Source organism: Amia ocellicauda, chromosome 4, assembly GCF_036373705.1.
Source record: "Amia ocellicauda isolate fAmiCal2 chromosome 4, fAmiCal2.hap1, whole genome shotgun sequence".
NCBI classification, from domain to species: Eukaryota; Metazoa; Chordata; class Actinopteri; order Amiiformes; family Amiidae; genus Amia; species Amia ocellicauda.
The window spans coordinates 6,911,905-6,935,089 of NC_089853.1; the positions used below are offsets into that span (position 1 = coordinate 6,911,905).

Consider the following 23,185-nt stretch of genomic DNA (forward strand, 5'->3'; position numbering starts at 1 on the left):
TGGCAAGAGTCCTCCCCGGGACGGTGTGAGGATCAACACGCCGTGATCTCAGCCTCAGGGTCCCGTAGCGTTCAGCGTGGCCAGCTGGGCTGATTTTGACGCTATACACACTATGCGCGGGACGTCTCTCTCCTCACAGCCGCGTTCGACTCTCCGTGAGCTCGACAACCACTGCGCGGTTGATTTTGTTTTTCTCTATCTTAAACGTACGTGTCAAAACCACTCAGCTACAGGGAAACTGAGCTCCTCAAACTGAGTTGAGGAATGATGACAATTTGACGCCACAGCGCGTGCCAAACCGCTCCTCGTTAGGAGCGCGTATCGCTGGTGCAGCCGCAGACGCCGTGCCAGCAGAGCCGCCGCCTGGTGCCCCGGTGTTGAGCTTCCCAAAGCCACTGACTCAAAATCAGATCGGCTCAGCGGAGAGGCGAAGGGATTCTGTTTTCACAGGGAAGAAATGACATGTAATTACCCAGTAAATTTAGATTTATGAAGCAGTTACTTCAGTGTATAAGATATAAAGAAATAACAATTAACTTTCTTAGTTTCCTCGAAGTATAATATGGATTTTATGATATATTTTTCTTTTTTTACGGGGGTAAAGGTCTCTCATAAACACAAACCAAAGAATAAAACTGGCTGCTGTAGCGCTGTAATTAAGAGTTAAATACGCACTGCTGGGTGACTCTGTGAAGCTAGTCGCAGCGCAGTAGATGTTTATATGAAATCAAATAAAATGTGGGTCCTGCTAAATAAAATGTTGCCCCAGGTCACAGTCTAGGGCTGTGGTCCTGGGGGCTGCAGTGCATTCTGGGTTTTGTTTCACCTCGACTCTCAATTGCTTAATTGAACCAATGGTGGATTAATTGAGCCAATTAAGACTTCTTCCCAGGATGAGGGCCCATGCAGAGACTATGGCCTCTCCAGCACCCGGGTCTCTCACCACGAGCCCATGGGCTTCAGATCCGTCTGCTTTCAGAACCACATTTGGGCAGGAATTGGGTTTTAGATGCGATCTGCGTGTCTGTATCGATCTCCTGTCCTCCTGCCCGGCGCAGGGAGAGTTGTGCAGTGTAGCTGGAGGGGGAAGTGGATGTGCTTAATTCATATTGAGGGGAGAGAAAAAAGAACTTCCTCGCATCGCAACAGGAATAAGCTCTGACAAGTCACTCGTTCGTGCGTTTTGGTTTTCTTTCTTTCCTTCTTACCCTTTCCACTCTGTAAATCCCTCTCTCTTTCTTTTTTCCCCCTTAATGCAGAAGCCTGCAGCACAACCGGATCCAGGGCATCGCCGGGAGCACGTTCCTCGGCCTGGCTTCCCTGCACCTCATGTGAGTCCGCGAACCCCCCGCCTGGTCACAGGTCTTGCCTCTTCTGTTGCAAGAGCATGTTTTTTTTTTTCCTCCACTGCTCCTGAGATCGGGCCCCGGGTTTAGCGAGGGCGGGTCCGGCCGCACAATCGCATCAATCACTGGCGACCTGTGAAGCTCGGCTCCAGCTGTGCAGAGCCCTGCATTCCTGGAGGTGTTCAGACTTGATCGTTCGCAGGCGGGACGGGGAGTGTGTCGTCCCTCCGCAGCGCAAAGAGCGAGACGCTTCCCGGCCTGCAGGGGCCTCTCCCCCAGTCTGCTTTACAGCCCTAAAGCAGAGAGTTGTCCATGTCGGGGAGACCGTTGGCCCTGCAGTCGGTCTGTTGTGATGTCTGCATCCCTCTGCCCTGTAAACTAATTTAGCTTTTAAATTAGCTTTTGTTTTCTTTTGTGTGGGAGTGCGCTGTATATATATGCTATATATTTAGCCCAAAACCGTTGATACATGTGTTTTTTTTATGCATTGTTATGATAAATCCCTTTTATTTCTTATCTCAACAGAGACCTGAGCAGAAATCAGATCTCGTCTGTTCACAAGGATGCGTTCATCTCCCTGGCAGCTTTAACTAACCTGTGAGTAGACTTGCTATCGCATCATGTGATTCCTGTACATGCGTGTCTCGGTATCCGTTCATTGTGTGTGTGATATTATTATATACATTTTCTGTAGTGGAATGAGGAGTGTTGAGTGGCCAGGAATGTTTAAATGTCCACCTATAGAAATGACGGCGCGATACTGTTGTAGAACAGTTACGGTTTATCCTGAAAGCACGACTCTAACACCGGTGTCTTGTGTGTCTGTTTCAGGGACTTGAGTCTGAACGCGCTGAGCTCCGTGCCGACCGCGGGCCTCAACGGGCTGAACCAGCTGAAACTGGCGGGCAACCCGGCCATGAAAGGATCTCTATTGGCCAAAGACCTCCAGAAACTCAGGTAGAGGAGCCGGGCCTCTGAGGTCGGACACGGCTGATGTTATCTTTGGAATGGTGCCTGGGATGTACGAGGCACTGCGATTTCCAACTGAGACGCCTTGTGTGCCGTCCATTTTTCTAGGGGTTAAGATTTCATTTCCTCTGCCATCTTTCCTGCTGTTTTGAATGGGTCTTCTCTGCTAGCTACGCCAGTCTCCGGTCTGCTTATTCCTCCTCCAGTACAGTACAGTGCTTGCCTGTATCGGCCCGCTGGAGCGATTCCCCTTCGCATACAGGCAGTGTGTGTGAGGAGCTGGCGGCCGCGACCGAGGGGCTGCTGTTTATAATCGGCCGCTCAGCTGCAGCGTCTGCGCCCCGTGGTTAGTTTACTCGCTTTCGTGGATAGCTGTCAAGTGTTTATAAAGTAGCGTTCCCTCACATCAACAAAGGAGTGATTGATGTAGTCAGCCAGGGGTTGGAACGAGCCCATGATACGAAACATCTGTCGAGTCCCTTCACGTCGCACAGAGCACGGCGGCCCAGGAGAGGAAATACAGGCTCTTTGTGTGTCCGGGGTGATACGCATAAGTACTGCTTATACTGGGCTTGGTGGGATAAAAAGGCACATTGTGTGATGCTGGTTACTGGTTTTCGTTCTCGTATTGGTGGCTTGTGTTATGCTGTGTCGTGGAATTGGCTACAATTAAAGAAAGATTGAAACCAGCGGATAAAGGAAGTCATCTTCTCACGATATACGATTTCTGAGACAGATGATCAGCTGGATAATGATAATATACATTATGTAGTAATAGTTTAATTTACAATAAATACAGTCTGACAATCTTCCCAACAAACCAAGCAGCAGAATGATGCGTCCCATAGATCTGCTTTATTAAACAATTCAGTCCGAGATGTTTTGGCAGCCGAACCACGCGGCTCCTCAGTGGTCCGGTTGTGTTGTGATGGGTACGGCAACTGGCACAGCCGCAGAGAAAGACAAATCAGATGAGCAGCCGAGCCTTCAAACCGAACACCCGGCTGCACCGAGTGATTTTAATAACTGCAGCGGACAGCAAATGTGGCAAAGAGAGAGAGAGAGTCTGTCAGCAACTGAAAGAGAGTCACACGGTGTGCAGTTTTCCACAGCACAGTGAGAAAGACACTCAATCAGCCCCTATACTGGCCTGTTGGGAGATTTGTTTTGTTATGAGTATTGCGGTTTGCCGAAAATTAAAATTAGTTTAATCCTTCAAGAAGGACTAATGGGCCCCAATAAACAAAACAAAAATTATATTGTACGTTGTCTCTATAAGCTAACAGTTTGTTCTTTGCGGTCTCGTGTCTCCAGGACTCTGTCCGTGCCGTATGCGTACCAATGCTGTGCTTTCGGTGGCTGCGATGCTTATGTAAATCCCAAAGCGGAAGATGACAACGCACAAGATGCAAGTCTGAAGAAATCCGGTGAGTTTTACCTTTCGTTTTGCAGTTCAGGTTTTGCTCTAGTGCTGCACTGTGTCGGGGCCCCCCGTGGGTGTCTGACATCCCTGGGAAAGGAGGGACTGTGCCACCGCTGCACATTGTTTATTTATTGTCCTTGGTTTGTGCGATAGGCGGTGAGAACAAGAACACGCCGGAAGAGGAGGAGGGCGAACGAGTGCGGCTGGCGGTGCACTGCTCCCCTGCGCCAGGTGAGACACATTCACGCTCTGTGCCGGAGTTACTGAGGAGACCTGAAGAGTCCAGTGTGTGAATATTCTCTCCCTCCCTTTCTCTCTCTCTCCCTCTCCCTCTCTCTCTCTAGGTGCCTTCAAGCCCTGTGAGCACTTGCTGGGCAGCTGGATGATCCGCCTGACTGTGTGGTTCATCTGCCTGGTGGCCCTGTTCTTCAACATGCTGGTCCTGGTGACCACCTTCTCCTCCTCCTCCTCCCCGTCCTGCTCTTCATCCTCCTGTGGGGGGGGCGTCCTGTCTCCCGCCAAGCTGCTGGTCGGGCTCATCGCCGCTGCCAATCTGCTGATGGGTGTCTACACCGGCATGCTGAGCGTGCTGGACGCCGCCTCCTGGGGGCGCTTTGCAGAGTTTGGGGTGTGGTGGGAGACGGGGCCGGGCTGCCGGGCCACGGGCTTCCTGGCCATTTTCTCCTCAGAGGCGTCCATCCTCTTCCTCACGCTGGCCGCGGTGGAGCGCAGCATCTCGGTGCGAGACCTCCTGAGGAAGGGCAAGAGCCGGCGTCGCGGGCGGTTCCAGTGGGCGGCCGCGACACTGGGGGCGCTGGCCACCGTAGCGGCCTGCCTGCCTCTCTTCCACGTGGGCGAGTTCTCCTCCTCGCCGCTCTGCCTGCCCTTCCCCACCGGGGAGACGCCCTCGCTGGGCTTCACCGTCACCCTGGTCCTGGTGAACTCGATGGCCTACCTGCTGATGGCGGTGGTCTACACCCAGCTGTACTGCAGCCTGGAGAAGGCGGACCTGGCGGAGTCCAGTGTGCAATCCAGCATGGTCAAGCACGTGGCCTGGCTAATCTTCACCAACTGCATCTTCTTCTGCCCGGTGGCCTTCTTCTCCTTCGCGCCTCTCATCACCGCCATCTCCATCAGCCCGGAGATCATGAAGTCGGTGACCCTCATCTTCTTCCCGCTGCCCGCCTGCCTCAACCCCGTGCTCTACATCTTCTTCAACCCGCAGTTCAAGGACGACTGGCGCCGGCTGCGGCTCCGGCGGGGCTGGAGGGACAACAAGGCGGCGGCCCGGTCCACGGGGGCCGCGGCCGGCGGGGACCAGAGCGGCTGCCCCGGGTCGGACTTCTACTACGACTGCGGCGTGTATTCGCAGCTGCAGGGCAACCTGGCGGTGTGCGACTGCTGCGAGTCCTTCCTGCTCTCCAAGCGGGCGCCCTGTAAACATTTGGTTAAGTCTCACAGCTGCCCGGCGCTGGCCGCGGTGCCCTGCCCGAGGGCGGAGGGGTACTGGTCGGACTGTGGCACGCCGTCCGCCCAGTCAGAGTACGCGGACGAGGGGGACTCCTTCGTGTCCGACAGCTCGGACCAGGTCCAGGCCTGCGGACGGGCCTGCTTCTACCAGAGCCGCGGTCTGCCCCTGGTCCACTACTCCTACAATATCCCCCGGAGCAAAGACTAGCCCGCGCTCGGGGCAGAACACTCTGACCTTTGTTTGTGTTTGTTTTACGATGTTTTGTTTCTTTTCTTTTTCGTGTGGCCGATTTAAACCGTGAAACACTATGAAACGCGTATAGGATCCTTATACGCTGGCATTCAGGAAGCACTTTTCTAAGTATCACTGTGGGACTTGCCTGTTAAGAAGGGAATTTGGCAATACACCTTACTCTTTGAGCCATGAATCGCTGTGCAACACATTAAGGTGCCCGTTTTATTGGAGTTTTTATTTTTACGTTCGTTTGTTTGTTTGTTGGTGAGTTTCGGATTCTGGATAATCACACCGTTTGTTATGAAAAGAAAGAAAGAACCTTGGCTGTAATCTGCTTTTCTGCTTTCTGATTTAGGGGAATTTCTCGATGTGTTGAATGAAAACTGTTGCCTTATCACATTTTATACCAGCGTTGGGATGTAGAGACATTGAACACTTTTTCTTACGAGAAATCATGGACGGGATCTTTCGTTTGAGGAAAACTGGGTACCTGTTAATCTCCAAAAGACTGCTGTGTGGAACAGAAAGACAACTGTATAAATATAAATGTTATGTGTATATTTACAGTACTGTTGTAATGTAGCAGTCAAGATTCAATCAGGATTTGTCCACAATGAGAATGTAATCTGTGTAAAGTTAAATTGCATATCAAGATTCAGGGAAAAAAAGAAACTTCCACGTTGTAAATTTACGTCTCAGTTGCCTCTGAAATCCAGATTGTTTGTCCGTGATGGTACACATGCGTGTTGAGGGGAATGAGACAATTTCCTTCACGGAAAGCACGTCATCTCACATTCTCATTTCTATCTGTGCTCCAACTGATTAAACCAAAACGACTATTAGGCAAATCATTTAATTTGTACATTCCTGTCATCGCACATGGAATTTTCCATTCCTCTCCAGATCGGAGACTCGCGTTCGTCTCAGTGACATTCATGGGCCATTTTTATGAAGAATTGAGCACCAAAGTTTAACTTGAAATATTCTGTGTCGATTGACAATCAGTTGTGTGTGTTAATTGTTAGAAAGCTCTTTACGCCAGTCACTCTCCAGGTCATATTGATATTTTGTGGAGGATTTTGGTGCAAAATACTGCATAGATCTGGTCCGTTTCCATACCTGAAATAAATCATAAATCGTAAATAAATCACCTCACATTTCACCTGTTTCTGTGCTTGACATGTCATGTAACACGGGGCGTGTTTTGTTGATGATGATTTTTTTTACAACGAGAAAACAAAGAAACAAGTTACCTAAAAAGTGATGGTATTTTTACACTTGACCGTTTGCCTTGCTGTTGTGCCAAAAGAGCCTTCTACCCCCCCACACCCTCACCCGTCGGCAAAGGACCTCCGAGCTTCTGTGCAGTCGCTTACAAGATTAAGTGCTTGTGGTTCGAGTGCGTCTGTGTCTGTGCGTGTGTGTGCGCGTCTGTGCAGGGCGGTGCCGCTCGGGCCAAAAAATGCAGGTTAGTCATAATTTATATGTTAGCGTCAGTATGGGTGTACATGTCTGTGTTTGTGTGTGTGTGTGTATACGTGTGCTTGTGTGTGGTCATGTTTGCATTCTTATGATTGTCATTGTACAGCTGCAGTGTGATTGGTGCCGAATCCAGAGCCGGTTTGTGTTTGGGAAAGGGGACCACTTTGCCGACACGCGTGTGGAGGTGGCCGTCGTGTGAACACAGGCTGCCACTACCCCCAGTCTCAGGCGAGTCTCAAGAAGCTTTGGCCAGCAGAGAGCCCACTGAACGGATCTTCCTGGTTGTGTGTGTCTTTCATCCTTTCTCCCATCCGCCACTTTGTGCGTCTTAGACAAATGGCATTACCTGGTGGCCCGTGTGGCTGCAGTTAAAATGTTCTCAGCTTATTCGTATTTATTTTCTTTCTCTTCCATCAAAGTCCAAAGCGTCCTGTACTTTATTCACATGCTAGAATAAGTCCCCTCACCGTCAGCTGCAGTGGTTTGGGCCTAGTTTGCGCCACACAACTCTCTGAGGGCGTCTGTCATCGAGAGAGGTGACAGTGCTGTTGTTTGCACTGTGGCTCACGTTTTCCATCACTCAGCAGACCTTTCAAGGATTTCCAAAGCTCTCACACTGCCTTCACCGCACCGCTCGCCACATTCCTCGTCAACACGGCAAAGCCAAAAATAGTACACAAAGTACACCGATACTGACACTCAATGACTTTCGCTATGAAACTAAGCCAACTGTTTTCTACCACAGATGTTAAGGTGTGAATTGTATATAATGTGCATAAGATAAAATTCCTAATTTTCTTTTTTATTTTGAGTGTGTGTGTGTGTGCATGTGTGTGTGTGTGTGTATGTGGTAAATAATTTGATACAAACAGGATGATGATAATTATGGGATACATTGTTCAATAGTGGACGCTACCTCCTTTAACTGTAGTGGCTGCCAGTATACAGATGTGAGAAATTGTGGTTTTTATATCGATGTTTTGTTCGCTTTGTAAATACATGCCTGGTTGTACATTGTCACTGAATAAAACTCTGATCGTTGTATATTAAAGAGAAAGAACATCTAGTTTATACTAATTGTGGGAGGGATTTATGTACTGTATACTGTAATTTTGTAAACCAAACCATTCATATAAAATTTTCTTTTAAAGTCTTAACTGTGTGTGTTCACTGCATTGTGTATTATATTTAACCTGAGAAGGTTTAACAGGAGACGTTTGTTCTGTAACTGTTATGGGTTACGGTGGAGTTTTATAAATAAACAGATTCGTGTCTGTCGGTGACACAGGTTTTAATCAGGTGGTGGTTGTATACAAGTGTCTGTCTCGCATTGTCTAGCATTGCACGTCCACTGGCTGTTTCCTGCCGGAGTCCAACCCTGTTTAATTCCCTTAGTTTTTTTTATTTTGTTTAGTCATCAGGATCTAAGCCTGACTGATGTTCTTCAAGCCACTGCCCAGCTGTTTCGCATCCTCCTCTCCACCGCTCCGATGTTTAATCCGAGCCACTGCCGTCGCCTTCGCATGTCAAAACATCTGCACTTGCTACCCATCCGCCTGCTAACATGTGTCGCTGGGCCGCCACGGTCCCTGGTTTTGTCGGTGTGGGGAGCCTGCGTCTCAGCTCCTCTCTTTTACGATTTAAAAACGCAGAGTGGTCTTCTCCCAGACGCGGAGAGCAGTTGGAGAGCCAGCCTCCGTGGTTAGCCAGGGATTACTGTCAGTCGTAACCCAGTCATTTGTGATGTTTACACAGGCCTTGCCCCTCTGCTGCAGTTTGCTCATTTAGGAGGAATGTTGCACTGGGCTCGACTCATGGGAAGCCGTCCAATTTCCCTGCGCTGCAGCTCTCCCAGGCAAAGCCACTGGAACCTCAGAGAAATCTGCAAGCTTTTCACAAAACAGAAATACGTTCATGATTGTTGTGATTGTTATTATTATTAGTAGTAGTAGTGTAACTTAGGTTTGTATTTATTAAATAAAAATGGCCTACACTATGGCAGCAAACTCACAACAAGTGCTTTATAAACTAATAAACTAAAGCATACTTACTGTGTACTTAACTGTACTTACAGTGTGTTGGTTAGTAGTTGTGAGAGTAGTGTCTGTGCATTACAATCTGATCGATTGTCGAGGAAAAATCCCTTGTGCACAATCATACTCCTGTACTTTCTAATGCTTTAGAACTGAAGCTGATATGTGTTCAATATGGATGTGTGTTGAGTCTCTGTCGTGTTTTAGGAAGGGTGACTTCTGTACAGCGTGGTGGGAAAGCCTAAAGCAGGTCCTGAAGGCCACTGGTACTTAGTGTGTGATGCTCCTCAAACAGTCACTCCTTAGAGACATGCAATAGACCTGGTCCAGGTGTTAACAATGGCTACAACTCAGCACCGTGGTCCAGAACGCGTGGCTGGTGTAACTCTGGTACGATGGAGGTTTTCAGCGTTGCATTGAGCCATCCACTGCGTTGGTGTCCAGAGTGCTTTCTGTTCCTTTATCTTTATTAAACTGATTCTTTAGAAGCGAATTAACAGAGTCTTCTGAGTAGTATTACAGGCCTCAGACCTTCAGTAACTTGAACATGAAGGTACTGCTATTATTTACAGCTACTAACCTATGTACTTTTACACACTGCAGTGCGTACGACTCCTAACCCAATATAACGCCTCCACCTCGAGTACAAACCCTCACTGATATGATCCTGCACAATAGCATAACAATGATATGCATCCAGTAATATTATATCAGAGGACTGTCACGAGCAGACAGAGTATCTTCAGACACTTTACTTTCTATTTCATATTGTGGCGCTGCAGTTAAATGTCAATACAGACATTACAGTGCAGACAAATACTAGTTACTAGAAACCTATTAGTACTAATAGGTTACTAATAGACAGGTAGAGAATATAAAGTGCACAATACACCTTCTCTACCATATATTTCTAACCAAGATATCGCTGCTCTAGAGGCAGTTCAGAGGAGAGCAACCAGACTTATTCCAGGTCTGAAGGGAATGTCCTACTGAGAGACTGAGGACCTGAACCTTTTCACCCTGGAACAGAGGAGACTACGTGGGGACTTGATCCAAGTCTTCAAAATCATGAAAGGCATCGACCACATCAAACCAGAGGAGCTTTTCCAGATCAGCAGGGACACACACACCCGGGACACAAATGGAAATTGGGCTTCAAGACATTCAAGACAGAAAACAGGAGACACTTCTTCACACAGAGAGTCACAATCTGAACAAACTCCCCAGCGATGTGGCTGAAGAGACAATTTGGGAAAATTCAAAAACAGACTGGATAGGATCCTTGATCACTTAGTTATTAATGCAAACGAGCACGATGGGGCGAATGGGCTCCTCTCGTCTGGACACTCTCTGATGTTCTAACACACTTTACTGTATTTAAACCTCACAGTGAGTAGAGTCTGTAGACACGGTGCTTATTGTGGCACCGCTCAGCCCGGTCCTCAGCGCTGTAAGACTGGAGATGAATCCAGTGTTGCCAGGTCCTCTATATAATTTCCCCCCAGTCTGGTCCTAAAAATACCCCAAATCACATATTTCTCCCACAAAAACTGCAACAAACTGAGGGCGCAGGGCTGCTGGTGAAGTGAGTTCCGGGAGGGGTTGGGAAATCAACTTTACCAAACCCCTAAATCCACCCCAGGTTCAAAAAATCATCCCCCACAGTCGTCCCGCACAGTTGCCCCGCACAGTTGCCCGCACAGTTGCCCCGCACAGTTGCCCGCACAGGCCCCGCACAGTTGCCCCGCACAGTTGCCCCGCACAGTCGTCCCGCACAGTTGCCCCGCACAGTTGCCCGCACAGTTGCCCCGCACAGTTGCCCCGCACAGTTGCCCGCACAGGCCCCGCACAGTTGCCCACACAGGCCCCGCACAGTTGCCCTGCACAGTTGCCCCGCACAGTTGCCCACACAGGCCCCGCACAGTTCACCCGCACAGGCCCCGCACAGTTGCCCCGCACAGTTGCCCTGCACAGTTGCCCCGCACAGGCCCCGCACAGTTGCCCCGCACAGTTGCCCCGCACAGGCCCCGCACAGTTGCCCCGCACAGTTGCCCGCACAGGCCCCGCACAGTTGCCCCGCATAGTTGCCCGCACAGTTGCCCGCACAGTTGCCCACACAGGCCCCGCACAGTTGCCCCGCACAGTTGCCCCGCACAGTTGCCCTGCACAGTTGCCCCGCACAGGCCCCGCACAGTTGCCCCGCACAGTTGCCCCGCACAGGCCCCGCACAGTTGCCCCGCACAGTTGCCCGCACAGGCCCCGCACAGTTGCCCACACAGGCCCCGCACAGTTGCCCCGCATAGTTGCCCGCACAGTTGCCCGCACAGTTGCCCACACAGGCCCCGCACAGCTGCCCCACACAGGCCCCGCACAGTTGCCCGCACAGTTGCCCACACAGGCCCCGCACAGTTGCCCCGCACAGTTGCCCGCACAGTTGCCCACACAGGCCCCGCACAGTTGCCCGCACAGTTGCCCACACAGGCCCCGCACAGTTGCCCGCACAGTTGCCCCGCACAGTTGCCCGCACAGTTGCCCACACAGGCCCCGCACAGTTGCCCCGCACAGTTGCCCACACAGGCCCCGCACAGTTGCCCACACAGGCCCCGCACAGTTGCCCCGCACAGTTGCACACACAGTTGCCCGCACAGTTGCCCCGCACAGTTGCCCGCACAGTTGCCCGCACAGTTGCCCGCACAGTTGCCCACACAGGCCCCGCACAGTTGCCCCGCACAGTTGCCCACACAGGCCCCGCACAGTTGCCCCGCATAGTTGCCCGCACAGTTGCCCGCACAGTTGCCCACACAGGCCCCGCACAGTTGCCCCGCATAGTTGCCCGCACAGTTGCCCGCACAGTTGCCCACACAGGCCCCGGGGACACAAATGGAAATTGGGCTTCAAGGCATTGAAAACAGAAAACAGGAGACATTTCTTCACACAGAGAGTCACAATCTGAACAAACTCCCCAGCGATGTGGCTGAAGAGACAATTTGGGAAAATTCAAAAACAGACTGGATAGGATCCTTGATCACTTAGTTATTAATGCAAACGAGCACGATGGGGCGAATGGGCTCCTCTCGTCTGGACACTCTCTGATGTTCTAACACACTTTACTGTATTTAAACCTCACAGTGAGTAGAGTCTGTAGACACGGTGCTTATTGTGGCACCGCTCAGCCCGGTCCTCAGCGCTGTAAGACTGGAGATGAATCCAGTGTTGCCAGGTCCTCTATATAATTTCCCCCCAGTCTGGTCCTAAAAATACCCCAAATCACATATTTCTCCCACAAAAACTGCAACAAACTGAGGGCGCAGGGCTGCTGGTGAAGTGAGTTCCGGGAGGGGTTGGGAAATCAACTTTACCAAACCCCTAAATCCACCCCAGGTTCAAAAAATCATCCCCCACAGTCGTCCCGCACAGTTGCCCCGCACAGTTGCCCGCACAGTTGCCCCGCACAGTTGCCCGCACAGGCCCCGCACAGTTGCCCCGCACAGTTGCCCCGCACAGTCGTCCCGCACAGTTGCCCCGCACAGTTGCCCGCACAGTTGCCCCGCACAGTTGCCCCGCACAGTTGCCCGCACAGGCCCCGCACAGTTGCCCACACAGGCCCCGCACAGTTGCCCTGCACAGTTGCCCCGCACAGTTGCCCACACAGGCCCCGCACAGTTCACCCGCACAGGCCCCGCACAGTTGCCCCGCACAGTTGCCCTGCACAGTTGCCCCGCACAGGCCCCGCACAGTTGCCCCGCACAGTTGCCCCGCACAGGCCCCGCACAGTTGCCCCGCACAGTTGCCCGCACAGTTGCCCGCACAGTTGCCCCGCATAGTTGCCCGCACAGTTGCCCGCACAGTTGCCCACACAGGCCCCGCACAGTTGCCCCGCACAGTTGCCCCGCACAGTTGCCCTGCACAGTTGCCCCGCACAGGCCCCGCACAGTTGCCCCGCACAGTTGCCCCGCACAGGCCCCGCACAGTTGCCCCGCACAGTTGCCCGCACAGGCCCCGCACAGTTGCCCACACAGGCCCCGCACAGTTGCCCCGCATAGTTGCCCGCACAGTTGCCCGCACAGTTGCCCACACAGGCCCCGCACAGCTGCCCCACACAGGCCCCGCACAGTTGCCCGCACAGTTGCCCACACAGGCCCCGCACAGTTGCCCCGCACAGTTGCCCGCACAGTTGCCCACACAGGCCCCGCACAGTTGCCCGCACAGTTGCCCACACAGTTGCCCCGCACAGTTGCCCGCACAGTTGCCCACACAGGCCCCGCACAGTTGCCCCGCACAGTTGCCCCGCACAGTTGCACACCCAGTTGCCGCACAGTTGCCCCGCACAGTTGCCCCGCACAGTTGCCCACACAGGCCCCGCACAGTTGCCCGCACAGTTGCCCCGCACAGTTGCCCGCACAGTTGCCCACACAGGCCCCGCACAGTTGCCCCGCACAGTTGCCCACACAGGCCCCGCACAGTTGCCCACACAGGCCCCGCACAGTTGCCCCGCATAGTTGCCCGCACAGTTGCCCGCACAGTTGCCCACACAGGCCCCGCACAGTTGCCCACACAGGCCCCGCACAGTTGCCCCGCATAGTTGCCCGCACAGTTGCCCACACAGGCCCCGCACAGTTGCCCCGCACAGGCCCCGCACAGTTGCCCCGCACAGTTGCCCACACAGGCCCCGCACAGTTGCCCCGCACAGTTGCCCACACAGGCCCCGCACAGTTGCCCGCACAGTTGCCCGCACAGTTGCCCACACAGGCCCCGCACAGTTGCCCACACAGGCCCCGCACAGTTGCCCCGCACAGTTGCACACACAGTTGCCCGCACAGTTGCCCCGCACAGTTGCCCGCACAGTTGCCCGCACAGTTGCCCGCACAGGCCCCGCACAGTTGCCCCGCACAGTTGCCCACACAGGCCCCGCACAGTTGCCCCGCATAGTTGCCCGCACAGTTGCCCGCACAGTTGCCCACACAGGCCCCGCACAGTTGCCCACACAGGCCCCGCACAGTTGCCCACACAGGCCCCGCACAGTTGCCCCGCATAGTTGCCCGCACAGTTGCCCGCACAGTTGCCCACACAGGCCCCGCACAGTTGCCCCGCACAGTTGCCCCGCACAGTTGCACACCCAGTTGCCGCACAGTTGCCCCGCACAGTTGCCCCGCACAGTTGCCCACACAGGCCCCGCACAGTTGCCCGCACAGTTGCCCCGCACAGTTGCCCGCACAGTTGCCCACACAGGCCCCGCACAGTTGCCCCGCACAGTTGCCCACACAGGCCCCGCACAGTTGCCCACACAGGCCCCGCACAGTTGCCCCGCATAGTTGCCCGCACAGTTGCCCGCACAGTTGCCCACACAGGCCCCGCACAGTTGCCCACACAGGCCCCGCACAGTTGCCCCGCATAGTTGCCCGCACAGTTGCCCGCACAGTTGCCCACACAGGCCCCGCACAGTTGCCCACACAGGCCCCGCACAGTTGCCCCGCATAGTTGCCCGCACAGTTGCCCACACAGGCCCCGCACAGTTGCCCCGCACAGTTGCCCCGCACAGTTGCCCACACAGGCCCCGCACAGTTGCCCACACAGGCCCCGCACAGTTGCCCGCACAGTTGCCCGCACAGTTGCCCACACAGGCCCCGCACAGTTGCCCCGCACAGTTGCCCACACAGGCCCCGCACAGTTGCCCCGCATAGTTGCCCGCACAGTTGCCCGCACAGTTGCCCACACAGGCCCCGCACAGTTGCCCACACAGGCCCCGCACAGTTGCCCCGCATAGTTGCCCACACAGTTGCCCACACAGGCCCCGCACAGTTGCCCCGCACAGTTGCCCCGCACAGTTGCCCCGCACAGTTGCCCACACAGGCCCCGCACAGTTGCCCGCACAGTTGCCCCGCACAGTTGCCCGCACAGTTGCCCACACAGGCCCCGCACAGTTGCCCCGCACAGTTGCCCACACAGGCCCCGCACAGTTGCCCACACAGGCCCCGCACAGTTGCCCCGCATAGTTGCCCGCACAGTTGCCCACACAGGCCCCGCACAGTTGCCCCGCACAGTTGCCCCGCACAGTTGCACACACAGTTGCCGCACAGTTGCCCCGCACAGTTGCCCACACAGGCCCCGCACATTTGCCCGCACAGTTGCCCGCACAGTTGCCCACACAGGCCCCGCACAGTTGCCCACACAGGCCCCGCACAGTTGCCCCGCACAGTTGCCCCGCACAGTTGCCCACACAGGCCCCGCACAGTTGCCCACACAGGCCCCGCACAGTTGCCCCGCACAGTTGCACACACAGTTGCCCGCACAGTTGCCCTGCACAGTTGCCCACACAGGCCCCGCACAGTTGCCCGCACAGTTGCCCGCACAGTTGCCCACACAGGCCCCGCACAGTTGCCCCGCACAGTTGCCCACACAGGCCCCGCACAGTTGCCCCGCATAGTTGCCCGCACAGTTGCCCGCACAGTTGCCCACACAGGCCCCGCACAGTTGCCCCGCATAGTTGCCCGCACAGTTGCCCGCACAGTTGCCCACACAGGCCCCGCACAGTTGCCCCGCACAGTTGCCCCGCACAGTTGCACACACAGTTGCCGCACAGTTGCCCCGCACAGTTGCCCACACAGGCCCCGCACAGTTGCCCGCACAGTTGCCCCGCACAGTTGCCCGCACAGTTGCCCACACAGGCCCCGCACAGTTGCCCCGCACAGTTGCCCACACAGGCCCCGCACAGTTGCCCACACAGGCCCCGCACAGTTGCCCCGCATAGTTGCCCGCACAGTTGCCCGCACAGTTGCCCACACAGGCCCCGCACAGTTGCCCCGCACAGTTGCCCACACAGGCCCCGCACAGTTGCCCCGCATAGTTGCCCGCACAGTTGCCCGCACAGTTGCCCACACAGGCCCCGCACAGTTGCCCACACAGGCCCCGCACAGTTGCCCCGCATAGTTGCCCGCACAGTTGCCCGCACAGTTGCCCACACAGGCCCCGCACAGTTGCCCCGCACAGTTGCCCTGCACAGTTGCACACACAGTTGCCGCACAGTTGCCCCGCACAGTTGCCCACACAGGCCCCGCACAGTTGCCCGCACAGTTGCCCACACAGGCCCCGCACAGTTGCCCCGCACAGTTGCCCACACAGGCCCCGCACAGTTGCCCACACAGGCCCCGCACAGTTGCCCCGCATAGTTGCCCGCACAGTTGCCCGCACAGTTGCCCACACAGGCCCCGCACAGTTGCCCACACAGGCCCCGCACAGTTGCCCCGCATAGTTGCCCGCACAGTTGCCCACACAGGCCCCGCACAGTTGCCCCGCACAGTTGCCCCGCACAGTTGCACACACAGTTGCCGCACAGTTGCCCCGCACAGTTGCCCACACAGGCCCCGCACAGTTGCCCGCACAGTTGCCCCGCACAGTTGCCCGCACAGTTGCCCACACAGGCCCCGCACAGTTGCCCCGCACAGTTGCCCACACAGGCCCCGCACAGTTGCCCCGCACAGTTGCCCCGCACAGTTGCCCACACAGGCCCCACACAGTTGCCCCGCACAGTTGCCCCGCACAGTTGCCCACACAGGCCCCGCACAGTTGCCCCGCACAGTTGCCCACACAGGCCCCGCACAGTTGCCCCGCACAGTTGCCCACACAGGCCCCGCACAGTTGCCCCGCACAGTTGCCCACACAGGCCCCGCACAGTTGCCCCGCACAGTTGCCCACACAGGCCCCGCACAGTTGCCCCGCACAGTTGCCCACACAGGCCCCACACAGTTGCCCCGCACAGTTGCCCCGCACAGTTGCCCACACAGGCCCCGCACAGTTGCCCCGCACAGTTGCCCACACAGGCCCCGCACAGTTGCCCCGCACAGTTGCCCACACAGGCCCCGCACAGTTGCCCCGCACAGTTGCCCACACAGGCCCCGCACAGTTGCCCCGCACAGTTGCCCGCACAGTTGCCCACACAGGCCCCGCACAGTTGCCCCGCACAGTTGCCCCGCACAGTTGCCCGCACAGGGAGCGGAGAGGCGCCGCAAAGGCAGTTAGAACACAGGCGTCCCGCGTTGCCATGCCTACGACGCAGCGTCACGGCGTCGCTTCTGATTGGTCGGAGGCCAGCGACCGCGGACGCAGCGCGGTGCCCGACGGGAAGGCGTCGCGCCGACACGTTCAAACGGCTGTCGCAGGAAGAGCCGCTCAGGTAAGAGCAGCCGCGGTGTGTTTACACAAATTAACACGGACTCTTAATTAAACTAACCCAGCTGCCTTCCTAAAGCGCTAGAGAATAAGACTGTCAACATGCGCTGTCAGATGCGTCTCCGGGCGGGATTTCCGCGTTTAACGTTGGTGCGAGTTGTTGTGGTTATTTATGTGTTAATTACAAGGTTTGATCCCCAGTCAGTGATAAAACCATTGAAACTACATGCGGGTGATTTCACGCGTGTCCGTGTTGTGCCTGCAGTGTCACACAGAGCTGTATTGACGCCTCCATCAGTTTAATAACATGTTTAATTAAACAGCCCGCTGAGATCATCATCATCATCATCACTCGCCAGTATGTCTGTTACAGTGAAAACACGGGGCTGTGTGGTTGACATGTACTTATTGTAAACTCGGCGCTGTGCTTTTGTACTGTTTGTGTATTTTTCTACGAATGAGTCTCCGAGAACAAAGGCATCAGATAATGTGAGTAAACGCAGCCTGCGTGTCTGCTGTGTCTTCCTCTCCTCCTTCATGTAGACCCTGTACTGAACAGGTAAGAGCGGTGGTGTTATAATGCTCTGAACCCCATTAGCGCTGCAGTCTGCTCTATGTAGGTCAGTGCAGTCTTAGTGTTGCACAGCCCTGGTCTCAGACTGGGAGTTAAGGGATAAGCGAGGCGCTCAGAGTCGACTTGTTGTTCATTCATTACTGCCAGGGAGTTGGGAGGGCACACGGGATGCACATGCAATTGATTGATTGGTTTTGCTTTTGTCTTGTCCAGTCCTAAAGGACCACCATGTCTGGCACCCCAGCCGCCCGCTGCTCGTTCTCCAGGTCCGACGCCTCCAGTTCCACTCCTTACAAGAGCCGCCCGCAGCGGGACGGGCCGCCGGGGCAGAGGGGCTGGGAGGAGGAATCCGCCGGGGACTCCACGTCCTCCCTGCTGTCCCCCATCTACCACGACAGCTTCGAGAGCGAGTCCGAGGACCAGCCGGAGCCCGAGGAGAGAGGGGCCCCCACCCCGGCTCGTGGTGAGGAAATGGGGACCCCTGACCGGTGCGTCTTTCTGCTCGTTCAGTTTCTGTGCTGTACTTAAGGTTTAAGATAATGAAGACTAGACTGTGTCTCTTTCCATTACAATGTTGTTATACTGAATTACTGTCCTACGTTATTGAATGCGTTCTTTCGCAGTTCACTACAGTGGGTTTCAGAGACATTTCTATCAATCGCATTAGTCTTGATATTCTTTTGGATGCCTCATACTTTGCTTTAAAGACAGCTTATCATGAGTCTGTGGTTTTTGTCATGAGTTTTCCTTTCCAAGATGGACTTTCTTAATCTATATATACTTATCGCTGACCTGCAGGGCTAGCAAATCTAAAACCAAGTCAGCCACCAACGTGGATCTGGAGAGATGTCCCTCGGCCGAGTTCAGCCTCAGCGCCTGGGAGGAGTGGGTCGTGCGGAAGGCCCGAGAGGAGCGTGCCGAGATGCAGAGGAAAGCGCTGAAGGTAGATCAGAGGAAAATAAATAATAAGAACTTGAGGGTTTTCTTTTGAGGAACTAAACTCCTCATTTGTTCCTTTGTTCTCACCGCCGAGAGCCACTTCCCCAGCTTCCCCTCCTTCCCTGCCCTTGCGCTGACGTGTGCTGTGCCTTTCTGCTCATCATCAGGAGCTGAGCCTGAAGCGAGAGAAGATGGAGCGAGAGAAGGTGGAGGAGAGGAAGAGGAGCGTGGCCGAGGGACGGATCCACGACTGGCTGCAGATGAAGAGGGAGCAGGTATGACCGGGGATGTGGGGACAGTGGACGTGCTGGGCCTCATCCTGCACTCCCCAGGGGTCAGTGTCCTCGCCAGCATAGCCCTGGATATCTCCATGGCCGTCGGCTCGGTTCAGCACTCGGCACCGGCCCGTCAGTCCTGCCAGGGCACAAAGGTGACGGACACTCCCGGAGAAGGGGGTCCATTTTTGTTCCTGTTGGGCACCTGTGTGGACTCGGCTCATTCTCAAGGCCTTAAGCTGGGCTCACACTACACGACTTCTACAATCCGACCCAATTTTGGGAACGGTGGGCGGCTCGCACTTAACGACCGCTTTTCACCCAATGTATGTCGTTTGCGTCGTGAAGCAGCGCACACTGCACGAGCGCTTAAGTACAGGGGGATGCACACTTCACGCCTGATCTGAAATCCTGTGTTGTGGGGAGCTCCGACACAGCATCTAAACTCCCACATCTCACAGAAACACGCATGATCCATCCAGAGGAAAAGTAAACCAACACGGACCCGGTCATTTATTTAAGTGCGGTAACTTGGGTCAGCCACGAGATCTGCAGTTTCCTCATTAAGATCAGTCTAAGCTCTTCTGACGGGAAAGAGTCGTTTTAGTGCAGTTCTGAATTCATATATATATAAAGCAGGGAATAATGGGTGGATTCATAATGCGTCGTGTAATGGGATCTGTGCTTTATCTGCAGGGATTAACACGGGCATTAGAGTGACAGGGTTGTGTTGCGCGGTGCGGAGATCAAATTGAAGCCCAGCATGTTCAGACACAGTTGACGCAGCTGAGCAGGTGCCCCATTTGGGATCTTATTTTAATTACAGCCTTCCATTACACAATAGTAATTTATGAGATTGCCAGATGCGTCTGTCTCCTCAAATCACTGTTTAGTTTAGGCGGTTAAAAACACAAATAACAGTCCACCATTCCTGCCGAGCGAGAACCTCTCCTCTCCTCCGGTCGCTGGTGCGTGACGCCCGTGCGCAGGCCGGGGGGTTATTTTTGGGTGTTTGGTTGCTATGTCCGGGGTCTCTATCAACAGAGCTGCAGTCTGGGACGGGTCCAGCGTCGATGCAGAGCGGGTGAAGTCATTCCCAGCGATCCCGGGAGAGCCGCCTGGTCGTTTGTGCTGCGTTTGAGAATCAACCGGTCGTATCGGCTCTGATTTGTGTCACCTTAGGAATCAAAAGAGTGTTATTGAAAGAAAAAAAAACGTAGCTAAGCTCTCTCTGACTCAAAAGTCACAAATCATTGGCGTGGCAGAGTGACGAGTCAGACTTTCTTTACTAAGAGGATTCTAGTAAAAATATGAAAAAGAAAGAAAAGAAAAAAGACTGAGAACAGATTTAACCCTGATCTGTCAGTGTGTGAAAAATGTACGCAGCTTCGCCCCGAGGAGAGTTACCTGTTGCAACATATTAATTATAGCTTTGCAAGATGCCATTCATTCTCCTGGAGCCGCATAAAGTGTTTTAACAATACTCTGGCTCTGTGCCCAGGAATGTGTCCATCACTGCGATAATACCATTAATAATAATTATTATCTCTGTGGAAGCGCAGATCCCCCCCCTTCGATTCAGACCCTGCCTGGAATAGACTGTAAGTGTTCAACCTGACCTGTCACTGAAGCAGCCTGGGGACGAGGGTCTGTGTGTCTCTGTGTGTGTGTGTGTGAGTGTCTGTATGTCTCTCTGTGTGTGTGTGTGTGTCTCTCTCTCTCTCTCTGTCTCTCTCTCTCTCTCTGTCTCTCTCTCTGTGTCTGTGTGTGTAGAAACCTGCTCTCTACAAAAGGTGTGTGTACCCAAAGCATCCCCTGGGAGGCTGGGACCTCATTTGACTCTATGGCTTCAGGAACTGACTTCTGCAGTAACCCGTCTTTAGCTCGGGGTCAGTGTGTTGTAGTGCTGAACGAGGGGTTCACAGGAGGTCAGCTTTGAGCCGTGCAAAAACAAAAGAAAGCGGAGCGCGGCCGGGAGCATCGAACATCGAGCGCCTAGATCCGCGAGGGCTGCACCCTGTCCAGCGTGAGCGCAGAGAGCGTGATCTCATCTTCGCTGCGGAGATGAGAAGGACTATGCTCGGTTAGATTAGTACTTTAATGGGAGACCTCCAGGAAAGTTCAGCAGAAGGGGGAGGTTGAGGTGACGACTCGTTCTGTTACAGGAAAAAGTAGAAAAGGAAACGAAGCTGAGCAAGGAGATGGAGGAGATGGAAATCAGGGAGCAGAAGAGACGGGAGACCGAGGAGAAGGCACGGCAGAGATACAGGGAGTGGCTGAAGAGGAAGAAACGGGAGGAGGTGGAGAAGAAGCAGAAGGAACAGGTGAGGGGCAGCGGTATTCTTCCACAGCGAGAGAGAGGAGGAGTCCGACATTTTCGTTCAGTTTCTGAACTGGAGCAGAGTGGACTATGATTCCTGGTGGATTTCACTGTACCCTCTCTTTCTCCCTCTCTCTCTCTCTCTCTCGGCGGGCAGGAGGAGGCGTCCAGGCGAGAGGCAGAGCTGAGGGAGAGGAGGCAGAAGGCGCAGGAGAAGTTCAAGGAGTGGTTGAGAAACGCGAAGGAGAAGCCCCGCCCTGCCTCCAGCAGCTTTGGCTACTGCAACGGGAAGCTCACAGGTAGGCGTCCCACTGCTCCCCCCCCCTTCCGGCGGCCCCGACACCCGCAGAGTGAAGGACCTACAGGGTCGGTCTGACCAGCGCCTGTCAGCTCTGTGGGGGAGGGGGGGCAGTGAGCCACAGCTGGCTCCCATTAGGCTCTCCCCCCTGCACAGTGTCAGGGTGTCAGTGTAAACACGCTCTCGGTAAAAGCCCCTCCGTGAGCAGCAGCACGCTTCAGACGCTGTTCCTGCCCTGCGCTGACCCCTGACCTCCGCAGGCTGATCAGAACAGCTCCTCCACAGAGACGCGGCCGTTCTCTGTGTGAGAAGCCCTTTCTCCTGAGCGGGGTGGGTGGAACCGCCGTCATGAGGCAAGCTCTAGCAAGAGAGCTGAGGGAGGGAGGGAGGGAGGGAGGGAGGGAGGGAGAGGTCCAGACGGCCCGCGGGGACCCGAGTGAGGAACATCTCCAGGCCTGTTCGTATCAGATCTATTCATTGAGCCTCTCCCCGACCTCCGACCCCTGTGTCGTCGGAGCCGGGGACACCTGATGAGGAACAGGCACAGCACTTCCTCCTGTCGGACTCCTCTGCGTCGCTGCGCCGGGTGTGTCGCGCTGCTGTGGCGCTTCTCATTTAACCTGCCCTCCCCTGCCCTCACGCACATTGATTGATAACTCAATTAAGGCTCAATTAGGTCACTGACAGCTCTGGTAGAACACAGTACAGCAGGGCGGGCTCCTGTGTGCTCTGAGGCCCCGTGACCCCGGCGCCATTAATCCAGCCTCTCTGACCCCCGCAGGGTACTACGACGGCAGCTCCTACCCGGCCCCCAGCTTCGTCAACCCCATCCCCTGGAAGCCCATCCACAACCCCCCCCCAGAGGACCTACTGAAGAAGAACTGCGGCCGGAAGGCCAAGAGGCCAGCCAACCCCCTCCTGTACCGGCCCAGCCCATCCGTTGGCGTCCGGCCCAGAGACACGCTGACCGTGGCGTCCACCGCGCGGAGAGGGAGGTGACGGGGGGGCGCTCTTCTCAGGCGTCTCGCACTCCTCCTCCCAGGAGAACGACATTGTCCCGTGAATCGCTCTCGTGTGCTGCAGATGATTTTAGATATTTATTTTTCTTTTAGATTTGTACATATTTTGCTAATGATTTTTTGTAAATGATGGTTATTTTGTGTGATGCCACTCCTCCGTTCTCCTGGGACCCCACCGCCTCACGCCATCGAGTCCGTCTCCCCGTGAGTCCGTGTCTGAGGCCGTCGCGCACGTGTGAGACCTAGTGTTTGTTAGAATTAAACTAGACTGGAATCACGGATCTGCCTTGTTGTCTTTGTTTTTCTTTCGCTCTTCACACTGTCTGCAGAAGGAACCGGTCAGATGACGACGGGCAGCTCGAGGCTGGGCTTCGGTGGCGCCTCCGTTGTCCGCAGTCTCTCTCGTGTCGTGTCGTTCCTCGCATGCCTTTCCAAAAATACCGCACCACTCATCCATCTCGTTTCATGTAATTTATATATTGTGCTTCATAGCTGCGTTTTATGTCCCACAAATGTATGTTCGGACAATTTGTGTTAAAGCAGGGGCTCAATTCCTGGAGGGCCGTGTGTATGATGCTGGTTTTTATTCCAACAGAGTCCTTGATTACTTAATTTGTCTAATTATTCAATTTGATA

General features: G+C 54.7%; 2 protein-coding genes across 3 annotated transcripts in view; both read left to right on the forward strand.

Annotated features, from left to right (window-relative positions):
• lgr4 (leucine-rich repeat containing G protein-coupled receptor 4) overlaps window positions 1-8,082 on the forward strand; it is a 51,844-nt gene extending 43,762 nt beyond the window's left edge. The window contains exons 13-18 of the mRNA XM_066700782.1: window positions 1,260-1,331; window positions 1,872-1,943; window positions 2,178-2,303; window positions 3,630-3,742; window positions 3,892-3,969; window positions 4,083-8,082. Of these exons, the coding sequence (XP_066556879.1) occupies window positions 1,260-1,331; window positions 1,872-1,943; window positions 2,178-2,303; window positions 3,630-3,742; window positions 3,892-3,969; window positions 4,083-5,416 (1,795 nt within the window). The 3' untranslated portion in view covers window positions 5,417-8,082. The remainder of the gene's footprint in view (window positions 1-1,259; window positions 1,332-1,871; window positions 1,944-2,177; window positions 2,304-3,629; window positions 3,743-3,891; window positions 3,970-4,082) is intronic.
• Window positions 8,083-17,046: 8,964 nt separating this feature from the next.
• ccdc34 (coiled-coil domain containing 34) lies at window positions 17,047-22,830 on the forward strand. Of its 2 annotated transcripts, none has more exons than XM_066700784.1 (7): window positions 17,047-17,128; window positions 17,912-18,186; window positions 18,497-18,641; window positions 18,805-18,912; window positions 21,078-21,236; window positions 21,390-21,531; window positions 22,312-22,830. In XM_066700784.1, exons 2-7 carry the CDS (start codon window positions 17,927-17,929, stop codon window positions 22,527-22,529), a joined length of 1,032 nt encoding a protein of 343 aa, XP_066556881.1. In that variant the 5' UTR covers window positions 17,047-17,128; window positions 17,912-17,926; the 3' UTR covers window positions 22,530-22,830. The 2 variants fall into 2 exon arrangements, with proteins under 2 accessions (XP_066556881.1, XP_066556882.1); XM_066700785.1 differs by lacking the exon at window positions 17,047-17,128 and adding an exon at window positions 17,159-17,274.
• Window positions 22,831-23,185: the final 355 nt, after the last annotated feature.

What these genes read in the sequence shown, in the direction of transcription:
- ccdc34 (XM_066700784.1), top strand. Translation starts at nt 17,927, where the DNA reads ATGTCTGGCACCCCAGCCGCCCGCTGCTCGTTCTCCAGGTCCGACGCC. An exon ending in GAAATGGGGACCCCTGACCG is followed by an intron (nt 18,187 to 18,496) that starts GTGCGTCTTTCT and finishes GCTGACCTGCAG; the next exon opens with GGCTAGCAAATCTAAAACCA. An exon ending in CTGCAACGGGAAGCTCACAG is followed by an intron (nt 21,532 to 22,311) that starts GTAGGCGTCCCA and finishes TGACCCCCGCAG; the next exon opens with GGTACTACGACGGCAGCTCC.